Source organism: Aptenodytes patagonicus, chromosome 25, assembly GCF_965638725.1.
Source record: "Aptenodytes patagonicus chromosome 25, bAptPat1.pri.cur, whole genome shotgun sequence".
NCBI lineage: Eukaryota > Metazoa > Chordata > Aves > Sphenisciformes > Spheniscidae > Aptenodytes > Aptenodytes patagonicus.
Genome location: NC_134973.1, coordinates 5,384,292 through 5,393,892, shown reverse-complemented (window position 1 = coordinate 5,393,892; position 9,601 = coordinate 5,384,292). Strand labels below are relative to the sequence as shown.

Below are 9,601 nucleotides of genomic sequence, written 5' to 3'. Positions count from 1 at the left end.
CCGACGCGGGGTGGTGGTTTTGGGGGGGTTAACGGGAAGGATCGGGAGGTTTGGCCGCCTCTCGGCAGCGCAGCCCGAGGCGCGGGTAGGAAAAATAGCGGCTGCCGAAACCCGGGATCGAACCAGGGACCTTTAGATCTTCAGTCTAACGCTCTCCCAACTGAGCTATTTCGGCTACATGGGAGCGCTTCCCCCGCCCCCTCCCGTGACCCCCCCCGGGGCGGCCGGGCCCGGCGGGGGTGGGCGCCGAGCACCGAGCGGGGCGGCGGGAGGGCCTGACTGGGGTGGGGGGGACGGGACGGGACGCGGCGGCGGCGGCGGCGGCGGCGTGGGGCGGGCGGGGCCGGCGCGATCGGGCTGCCCACAGCGGCGGGCGCGGCGGCGGCGGCGGCAGCGCGGTCTCTGTGGCGCAATCGGTTAGCGCGTTCGGCTGTTAACCGAAAGGTTGGTGGTTCGAGCCCACCCAGGGACGGCCGCTTCCTTTTCCTGCGCGGCCGCGCCGCCGGGGCCCCGCCGCACCGGGACGCGCCCGCCGCCTTCCCCCTTCGTTTTGCCGCGGGCCGGGGCGGGGCCCGGCGGCTGGCCGCGGAACTCCCCCGCGCCGCCCCGCGTTCCCCGCCGGCGCGCTGAGGCGGCGCACCGGGTCCGCGCCGGGCCGCTTAGCGGGTGCACCGCGCCCAGAGGTTGCCTGAAGGGCTGCGGGCGAGATGGCGGCGCTGGGCTGTGAGCGGGGCCGGGAGACCGGGGCACCGGGACACCGGGTGGAGGCCTCGGCCCTCTGCGGAGGGACTGAGCCGGGAGGGAGGCCTGAGGGGGGGACCGGGCCGGGCTGGGGGCTCCGGGGCCCTGAGGGGGGGACCGGGCCGGGCTGGGGGCTCCGGGGCGAGGCAGGGACCGCATCTCTCCTCGGGGGTGACTTTCGTCCGTGGGGCTGAGGGCCCCGGGGAGCGGTCGGGGGCCGTGGGGTGTCCCTGTCCCCTCCGGGGCAGCCCGGGGCTCGTCTCCGGGGCGAGGGTCCCGCCTTGAGCTCTCTTCCCGGGTTCGGGCCGTTCCCTTCCCCGCGGTGACGGTCTCCGGCCGGAGCTGAGCTCTCCCGTGCTCTCTCGTTGCAGGTCTTCGCCTCCCTCGGCGCGGCGTGCCGGCCTGGCGGTGAGGGCCGGGGCGGGAGGGCGCCGGGTGTCCGTGCGTGTGAGCGCGGGGGGGGGGGGGGGGAGCCGGGGCGACGGCACCCCCGAGCCCCGCAGCTGACAGCGGCTTCCCCCGTGCCAGGGAGAGCCCCGAGTGGGCTGGGTCGGGGGGTCGGGGTGGGTGGGAGCGTCGGCTGTTCAGCCGGGTTCTCTCCTCCGGCTGGGTTTGATCAGAGCGCTTGCTTTCTCCGGTTCTGGGGAGAAGCAGCGGTGTGTGCTCCGGGGGGGGGGGGGGCAGCGGGGGGGGGTGTGCGGCCATGTCACACGGAGGTGCAGCGGCTTTTCTTTTCCCCAGGCCCGGTGCCGTGACAAGTGTTCACGCTCAGCTGCTCCATCGGACGCCAGCGGCTGACCGTGCTGACAGGTAACGCTGGCGCTGCAGGGCGGGTTCCTCAGCTGTGCCCTTCCTCCCGCGGGCGGGGGATCCCCAGTGGTACAGGGGAAGAAGAAACCACCTGTTTGCTGTAGCTCTGCCTGCGTACGCATGACAATCTTTGCCTCACTTCGCTTCTTAAAAGCCAGGATTAACTGGCAGGCTGCTGTCAGTCTGTGAGCCCTGGAGATGAGCCCGCCAGGCACCCTCCGTAATTTGGGTACAGCCAACAGAGGGGCTCTGCCTGAGCACCGAACGCCACAGATCTCCCCACAGTGCGGGGGGGGGGGGGAAAAACCCTGTTATAAACAGTCTCCAGCGGTAGCAGAGGGGGTGAGATTGTCCATAAGCGATGTACCACGGATTCTTTATGGGATCACAGCTCCTCGAGGCTAATGATTGTGTTCTGCAGTTACGCTAAATAATTGGAGACTGATGCTAGTGCGCCGTTTGTCTTCAGCTCTGCCCAAGTCCAGCAAAAGAGCTCAGCTGTTGTCCAGAAAAAATCCTACGTCCCCACTAGCAAGGGTGAATATATTGTCACCAAACTCGATGACCTGATCAACTGGGCGCGAAGGGTGAGTCGCTGAAACTGTCGTGCTCACTAGGGAGAAATGGTGTCAAATGCTTTGAGGTGCTGGTGGGAAACGGATTTGAGCCGTCTCCTCCTCAGGATAAAAATAGGTTCAGAATTCTCCCCAGGGAAATAGCCAAGTTTCTTGGCCAGAGGTTGACGTTTGGGGTACTGTGTCAGAGTGGGGGAGAGACGCTTAACGAGAGGGTGGCGCAAAGCGGCGCAGGCTGCCTGTCTAAACGGAGCTGCCCTTCAGTGACACGCAAAAGGCACTTTCTGGTTTTACGCAGTCCTTGTAGCGCGCAGCTGCCCCGTGCCGTGGAGAAGGCTGCGCAAGTGACGCTGCCCCGAATCCAGTGTGCTCTGCCTTAGCCGAGTTTTGCCTTCTCCGGTCACCGCTGCCCTTGTGCGGGGCTTCTGAGGTGGCTTTTAGCGGCATTTAGAGATGTAAAGGGGAGCGTCTACGGCTTTGAGCGCGTTCAGCATCTCTGGGGCTGCAAATGCACGGACCTCTACGCACCTATTTCCCTGGAGCCGTGGGTTTTGCTCTCCTGCGTAATGGCAAACACCCTTTTCGTTTATGATGCTCTGACTGAACAGACCTTGAAACTTTTCTTGTTCTGTTTCCTTTTCCGTCTGATCAACTCTTGTTCTTTGAGTCACCCGCCCAGGCTCTCGGCTCCCGCTTTCAGCGTTCTTACCCCTAACCCCCCTCTCTCCTGCCGCAGAGCTCCCTGTGGCCGATGACGTTTGGCTTGGCGTGCTGCGCCGTGGAGATGATGCACATGGCGGCTCCTCGCTACGACATGGACCGCTTTGGGGTGGTGTTTCGAGCGAGTCCCCGGCAAGCTGACGTCATGATTGTGGCCGGCACCCTGACGAACAAAATGGCTCCGGCTCTTCGAAAGGTACAGGCTGCGGCGGATGCTTCGTGCACGGCTGCGCGCGCTGGATGCAGATGGAAAGCGATCTGAAATGTCTGTGTCCTGCAGGTCTACGACCAGATGCCGGAGCCTCGCTACGTGGTCTCCATGGGGAGGTAAGTGCCGGGACATCCTTATCGCCTTCTACTGCACGGGAGAAATCTGGTGTCTCCGCTTGAGTGGGGAGATGGAGGGAGGGGAACCCATTTCTCATTTGTATTTCCAACCCTTTAAATTACATAAAGAGGCCTTGTTACAAGTGAAACATAAAGACCCTTTGATTAGGGTGAGGAGGATGATGTCTGTCAGGTCACTGTGAACTGCAGAGTCTTCCCAGTGAAAGATTCTGGGGTTTTTGCAGCTGTCAGAGTCTGGGGACTTGTATATGTCCAGAATCTCGGAATTTGCATTTAGACGAAAGCTTTCAAAATGCTTCAACTGTGCAGCATGAAATCTGAGCTCCGTGGAGCTCTGGCGTGGAAGAACTGACACCTTGTTGGTCTCCCGGAGCTGCTGGGGCCGAGGGCGGCCGTTTCACCGGGGCCTGGAGGGGACAGGACGAGTTCTAGAAACGCTCTGTGCAGATGTGGCAAAAATAAAAAAGCCTTTGCAGTAGAGAGGAAGGACCCTCTGAAATCTGCTTTGTAAGAGTAACGGGAACGGTTCGGCTTGGTTTGATTCAGCTTGAGATGTAACAGCCTGCGAGCGTAGCCTCCGCCTTCCAGCCGGGTCTTGTGAAGAGGCTGAATGGCCACGGCGTAAACCTCGGCATCCGCCCCATCCCTTTCGGTAAAATCTGTCGGGTGGCTTCTTGCCTCACAGCGCTCGGATGCCAGGTTCACGTTCTCCTTCGCCTCCTGCTCATCTTTCCCGTGGGCCGCCGAGCCGCATTTAACAACGTGCTGAAACCCGCCCGTCTCTTGCAGCTGTGCCAACGGCGGGGGTTACTACCACTACTCCTACTCCGTGGTGAGGGGCTGCGACCGCATCGTGCCTGTGGACATCTACGTGCCAGGTAGGAGAGAGAACCTCTGCGTGCCACGGCGCTAACTCGGAGCAGGACGGGGGGGAAGTTAATTTTGTACGTTTGGACGGTGCTTGGTGTAGTTTTTAAAGATCTTTCTGTTTCGAACTGTGTTGCTGAAGCTGCGGATGCTTCGGTGGGGTCTGCCTGGGGTTTCCAGTAAGCGAGTGGAGCTCCTCTGGCGATGTTACTCGCCAGTAACTGTCGTGTGAAGCGTGGGCTGTGGTTCAGTCAGCCACGTACTCTCCTGTGAGATACCGCCTCGCTTAAAAGCAAAGCGTTCCTACGTTTTATAAAGACCTTTTCGAAAAATACCATCTCTTTAGTTACTTTAAAGAAGCCCTCTTGCTTTTATGAACTCTGCAGCCTGTGACGTACACGAAGCCAGGGGGAAATCACAGCCTGCTTTGGGGTAAAGCCTGCGGCTGGTCGGTTCTCCTTCTGCTGGCTACGCTGCAGTGCAGCTAGCAGCCCCGCGGGCTTCCTTTTTCTCTCTCTCAGGTTGCCCGCCTACTGCTGAAGCTTTGCTGTATGGGATCCTGCAGCTTCAGAAGAAAATCAAACGGGAGAAGAAGATTCAGATCTGGTATAGGAAATAGCCTCTTATTTATGACCTACCCACTTACTGCCCACCTGGGGCGCCCGCTTGCATCCGTACGCACAATAAATCTGTATTCTCACAAGCCTTCCAATAAAACTCTACCTGGATAAGATGCTCTTCTCTCTTGAATACGTCCCTCTCATCTGAAGCGTTTTAACTCGTTTAAAAACTGAATTAAAAAGCAGGAGTTGCATTTGATGACATTCGGTGTGGTGTTTTCTGGTCTGAACAGCCTGTGAGGGCAGGGGAACGTTTGAAGTTACCTATTGTGAGATAAATGCCTTGCCAGAAACCTCTGGCTTTGTTAGGCAGTTCTGAGACCAACGCACGTCCAGGTGAACCCCGAGGTCGCCCCGAGCTCGGCTCTTACTCACCGCCCGCTTTTTGCTTATAATTCCTACAAAGAATCTAACGAATCCTTTATATCTGCGTGCACGGCAGCCGGAAATTAATTATATTTCTATAACGTAAGTAAAATACTAATGCTTAAAATCAGAATATGACTAATAAAAGTGAATGCTGCAGCACGCCTTGGCAGAGCAGGAATAAAGCAGCCCACGGCGGGCTTTGGTACTGGATGTGTCCCGGGAGCCTGGTGGGGTGTTCTCCCAGCAGCCCGGGACGAGAAACAGTCGCCGCAGAGTTACACACGCGCTTTTGAAAGACAAATACATTGCTCTGAAACAGCAGTTGTGTATTTCATTCCTTTTTAATGGATTTTTATCCCTTCTGGGTAGAGAGAGGAAACGTCATTTATGCGCTACTGAACTGCCAGGAGCTTGTCAGGATCAGAGCTTGCTGCAGTGGGCTTCAGCCAAAAGCATCGGGGAGACTTCACTGGGGAGTTGCTCCAGGAGCAGCCGAAATGCCTCCGAGTGCCCCGTCTTCCCCAGTTCTCCCGCCGGGGTTAGATTACTTGGCTCGTGTGTGGAAAGCCACCCCGTGATTTCTAAAAATGATCCGGTTTTTAGAGGAAATGTCTCGTCCTTGAACCCCTTTGGCTAAAGGCTCTGATCTACGCTCTTGAATTGCAGCTTAATCGAGGTATTTGGAGACAAGGGGTTGAGTGGAAACCTGCCTCTGGGACAGGCGCAGGGTGGGACCTTCCTCCACAGAGCCCAGAAGACCCCTCCAGGGCAGGGGGGTGGCACCCGCAGTGGGGCAGGGAGTCCTTTTGTCCAGGAGGGCCCCTGGAGACCCAGGACTTCCATCCCAAGCCTCCAGCCGTCTCCCGCCTCCAGATAAGTCAGCTTCAATCTTCTCTCATTAGCATCGAAGGAGATAAGAGCTTTTCTCCTCCTGGCAGCGCACATAATCAGCCTCTCCTCCTTAGCGTTTGCTTCCTGCGGCTTCGGGGCAGCCCCGAGGGACGGTGCCAGGCTGCCTCAGTGCTTAACGATGGTGGGCGTGATCATCTTGTGGAAGGAGTAGTACCTGCAGTCCCTGGGGGGGACCAGGTCCATCACCGTCGTGCTGATTTTCTCCTTCTTGAACCCGGCCTCCACCAGGTGCCCTACCTGCGTCTCCTGCGAGAGAGGAGGGGCGGAAAGGAGCAGCGGCGGTTTGAGCTGCCCGGATGCGAGCGGAGATGCTGCCGAGCCCCGGCCTGCGGGGACACGGGACAGTGCGAGCGGCCGGGTGCAGGGAGTCTTGGGCTGCCGTGGGCAAAAACCCGCTGACCTTCCCTCAGATGTTCCCTGCTGAGCCCCGGCCATGAGTTAAGCGGCCATGGAGTGCTCCGGCTCGTGCTGCTCCACGGCCACAGTCGGGCGAGGGCCCGGGGATGCAGGAGGGGCACAGGCTGACAGGGCGACTTCGGGGACCCCGGGTTGGGCTGGGGGTGCCAGGCCCTCCCCAGCCCGGGGAACAACGCTCACCTCAAACATCTTCTCGATGTCGGTGTACTTGGTCTTCAGCAGCTCCCCCCAGGAGGTCAGGTTGCAGTAGGTGAGGACCCCGCCGGGCTGCAGCAAGCGGAAGGCATGGTCCTGCAACGGGAATCGGGGGGGGGGGGGGGGGGGGGGGGGGGGCGGCTGGCTCAGCACCCAGCACGCTGCCCTTGCCTTGTGCAGCACCCTGGCTCAGCACCCGGCCCCCGCCTTACCCCCCTCCAAGCTCTCACATCTCCCCACAGAGCCAGATGTTGCCCCAGCCCTCCGCACCCTCCTGCTGCTCCCCTCTGGCCGGCTGCGACCACGTGGACTGAAAGCGCTGCGATGCCACCGTCGCGCTGGGGACATCACGGGGACATTGGGGTTTTCCAGAAGGCACTAAGTCCCGGGTGGCAGGGAGGGTGCTGGGATGGCGAGGGCTGCAGACCAACACCCAGCTCGGGCTTTGACTCCTGAGCTCCGAAATTCCCCTCTCTGCCCCGTGTGCCACCCATCTCCCCCAAACCCACCCGAGCCGGGGGCTCCGGCCCCTCGCAAAGGGCAGTGGGAGGTGCGGGTGCTGCACCCCGCCACGTTACCTTGATGAAGGTGAACTGATGCGTGTGCCAGGTCTCCTCCGACAGCGGGTAGGTGTCATACAGGATCCCTGCCCAGGAACACCGGAGACTGTCCGTCAGCCGGGAGAGACCACCGAGGCGCTGGTGGGGCTCGTGCCGGGGGGGAAGATCCCCCTTCACGGCCTGTTACTATTTTTTCCTATTTCAATTTGCACCCCGTGTCTCTGAGCCCCGGAAGGCAGCGATGTGCTGCTCCCCAGGACAAGGTGCCGCTCCCCGGGGGCACCGGCTGCAGCCCCGTCCCCGCCACCGTGGGAGGGAGCCGGGCTGGGTGCTCGCCTGCACCCCGAGCTCTGCCGTGGGGACCCCCACCCCGCCACCCCCTCCCCGGTCCCGCCGGGCTCAGCTGCGCGATGCCTCACCCCTGAAGTGCCCGTCCGGCAGCGTCGGCACCACCTCCTCCCACAGCCCCTTCAGGGGCACGACCTGCGGGCGGGACGGCAGAGCGGTGAGCCCCGGCGGCAGGCGCCCACCGGCACGGCGCACCGGTGCACAGCCTGCCGGTGCACAGCCCGCCCCACACCTTGTGCGGCTGCGTCCTGGCCCACTCCTCTAGCCGCCGGAAAACCCCCTCGTTGCACTCGACGATCCAGTGCTCCTCGATGTCGAACTCCTCCACCTTGGTGGCGGCGATGGCCATGCCGAAGCCCACCTCCAGCACGCGGCCGCCTGGGGACGAGAGGGCAGCTGGGGGGGGGGGGGGGCTGTGCCTCCCCAGGGATGCCGGGCAGCTGGTGCAAGCCCAGCACACGCGGAGCCCTGGTTTTCCTCTGCCTCGGAGTCGCCCCCAGCCCCAAACGCTGCCCGGCTCTTTCCCTGAATGGGGCTTTTTTCGGCGCGGGTTGAGAAAGCACGGTGCTGCCCGCGCTGGGGTGAGAAGCCAGGAGCAGCCCCATGCCCCCGTCACCCGCTGCCTCCCCGGCTGCACCCCGCAGCAGCCCTTTGCCCCCATCGAACCCCCCCCCCCCCTCCCCGGGTGGTTGCAGCAGGAACAAACAACCGCTCGCAGCGGTGCTGCCGAAACCCTCCCTCCGCCGGCGTGCGGGAAACGCTGCCCAAAAAGCCGCAGGTCCTGGCGGGGCTGTGCTCTGGCCCCGCGGGCGGCTGCACACCCCCCTCCTCCCCGCAGCCCCAGCCCCTTTTGGGAATGTGTCACCCTGACACGAGAGCACAAGTGCCACCGCGGCCCCATGCCCACCGTCGCTGCGTGGGGAGCGCCGGCAGCGAGTGGGGTGCATGCAGTGGGGTCCCCCGGCAACAACGTGTACCCCCCCCCCCCCATTGTTCGCTCGTGGGAAGGCTACCCGCTCCCCACACCCGAGCTGCACCCCACGGCACGGCCCGGAGCCCGCGGGGCCCCCGTTACCCCTCGACGCAGCCACGGCCGCCAGTGAGTGCATGTAGGGGGTCTCCCAGCGCTCCATCACCGGCTTCCCCAGGATCTCCAGGTGGGCGTCCGGTGCATCGTAACCGGCCGCCGCCTCCCGCCAGGCCGCCCGGCAATCCTCGCCCTCCGTGAAGATCGGCCCCGCCGCCGTCCTGGCGCTCATGGCTGTGCCGCCGCTGCGGGCAAGAAAGTCCACCGGCCGGGCTCAGCGGTGCTGGGGGAGGGAAAGGGCCGCCCGGGTCTTGGCCGGCTTTAAATAGCCAGGGCTGGAAAAATGCTGAGCGTGCACGACGGGCTGGGGCCCTTCTGGGCGAAAGGGATCCCTTATCAGGAGCTGGGGCCGGCGGGGGGACACCGCGGGGCAGGCGGGGGCCACCAGGCCTGAGCGGCCGCGCACGGCGGCCTGCGCCGGCACGGCTGGGCGGGAGCGACCGGTGCCCCCCCCCCCGGCCGGAGCGGGGCAGGAGCGACCGGTGCCCCCCCCCCCCGGCCGGAGCGGGGCAGGAGCGACCGGTGCCCCCCCCCCGGCCGGAGCGGGGCAGGAGCGACCGGTGCCCCCCCCCCCCGGCCGGAGCGGGGCCGCGCTGGGGCGGGCGGGGTGGAGGGTGCAGGGGACGGGGCCCGCTCCCGGGTGGTGGGTGGAACCGTGCACCGCGCTGTGCGTGGCCGGAGCGGGAACGACCGGCGCCCCTGCGTGCAGGAGCTGGGCTGGATCCGTGCAGCTGGGGGGGGGGCCGCGGAGGAAGGGCTTTTCCCCGGGGGGGTGATGGTGGTGTGTGCGCGGTGCTGTGCCCCGCTGCGGGGCCACCCACGGGGCTCTGCCCCACGCTGTGCCAAGGCGCCAGGGCCGCGCACGGTGCCGTGCCCCACGCCCCTCCGTGCACAGTGCCGGTGCGTGGCAGGGGTGACCCGGACACTCCCCCCCCCCCCCGCCCCCAACGGCGGAGCCGGGCTGCACCGGCTGGGGAGGAAGGGCTGGCCCGGGAGGGGGGGGGGGACACACACACACGCAGGCGGCGCTGA

General features: G+C 63.8%; 2 protein-coding genes and 2 non-coding genes across 4 annotated transcripts; 2 read left to right on the top strand and 2 right to left on the bottom strand.

Annotated features, from left to right (window-relative positions):
- Positions 1-102: 102 nt before the first annotated feature.
- TRNAF-GAA (transfer RNA phenylalanine (anticodon GAA)) lies at positions 103-175 on the bottom strand. The gene has a single exon. It is a non-coding gene; the product is annotated as a tRNA-Phe (tRNA).
- A 223-nt stretch (positions 176-398) lies between these two features.
- Positions 399-472, top strand: TRNAN-GUU (transfer RNA asparagine (anticodon GUU)). The gene has a single exon. It is a non-coding gene; the product is annotated as a tRNA-Asn (tRNA).
- Positions 473-647: 175 nt separating this feature from the next.
- NDUFS7 (NADH:ubiquinone oxidoreductase core subunit S7) lies at positions 648-4,792 on the top strand. The gene is made up of 8 exons (XM_076359309.1): positions 648-723; positions 1,113-1,149; positions 1,483-1,551; positions 2,021-2,138; positions 2,863-3,042; positions 3,127-3,173; positions 3,984-4,072; positions 4,583-4,792. The coding sequence occupies exons 1-8, from the start codon at positions 708-710 to the stop codon at positions 4,678-4,680; spliced, it is 654 nt and encodes a 217-aa protein (XP_076215424.1). The 5' UTR covers positions 648-707; the 3' UTR covers positions 4,681-4,792.
- Positions 4,793-5,372: 580 nt separating this feature from the next.
- GAMT (guanidinoacetate N-methyltransferase) lies at positions 5,373-8,967 on the bottom strand. Its single transcript, XM_076359523.1, has 6 exons — positions 8,558-8,967; positions 7,715-7,860; positions 7,554-7,617; positions 7,153-7,220; positions 6,560-6,670; positions 5,373-6,208 (listed from the first exon to the last, which is right to left on the bottom strand). The coding sequence occupies exons 1-6, from the start codon at positions 8,739-8,741 to the stop codon at positions 6,068-6,070; spliced, it is 714 nt and encodes a 237-aa protein (XP_076215638.1). The 5' UTR covers positions 8,742-8,967; the 3' UTR covers positions 5,373-6,067.
- Between the last annotated feature and the right edge of the window lie 634 nt (positions 8,968-9,601).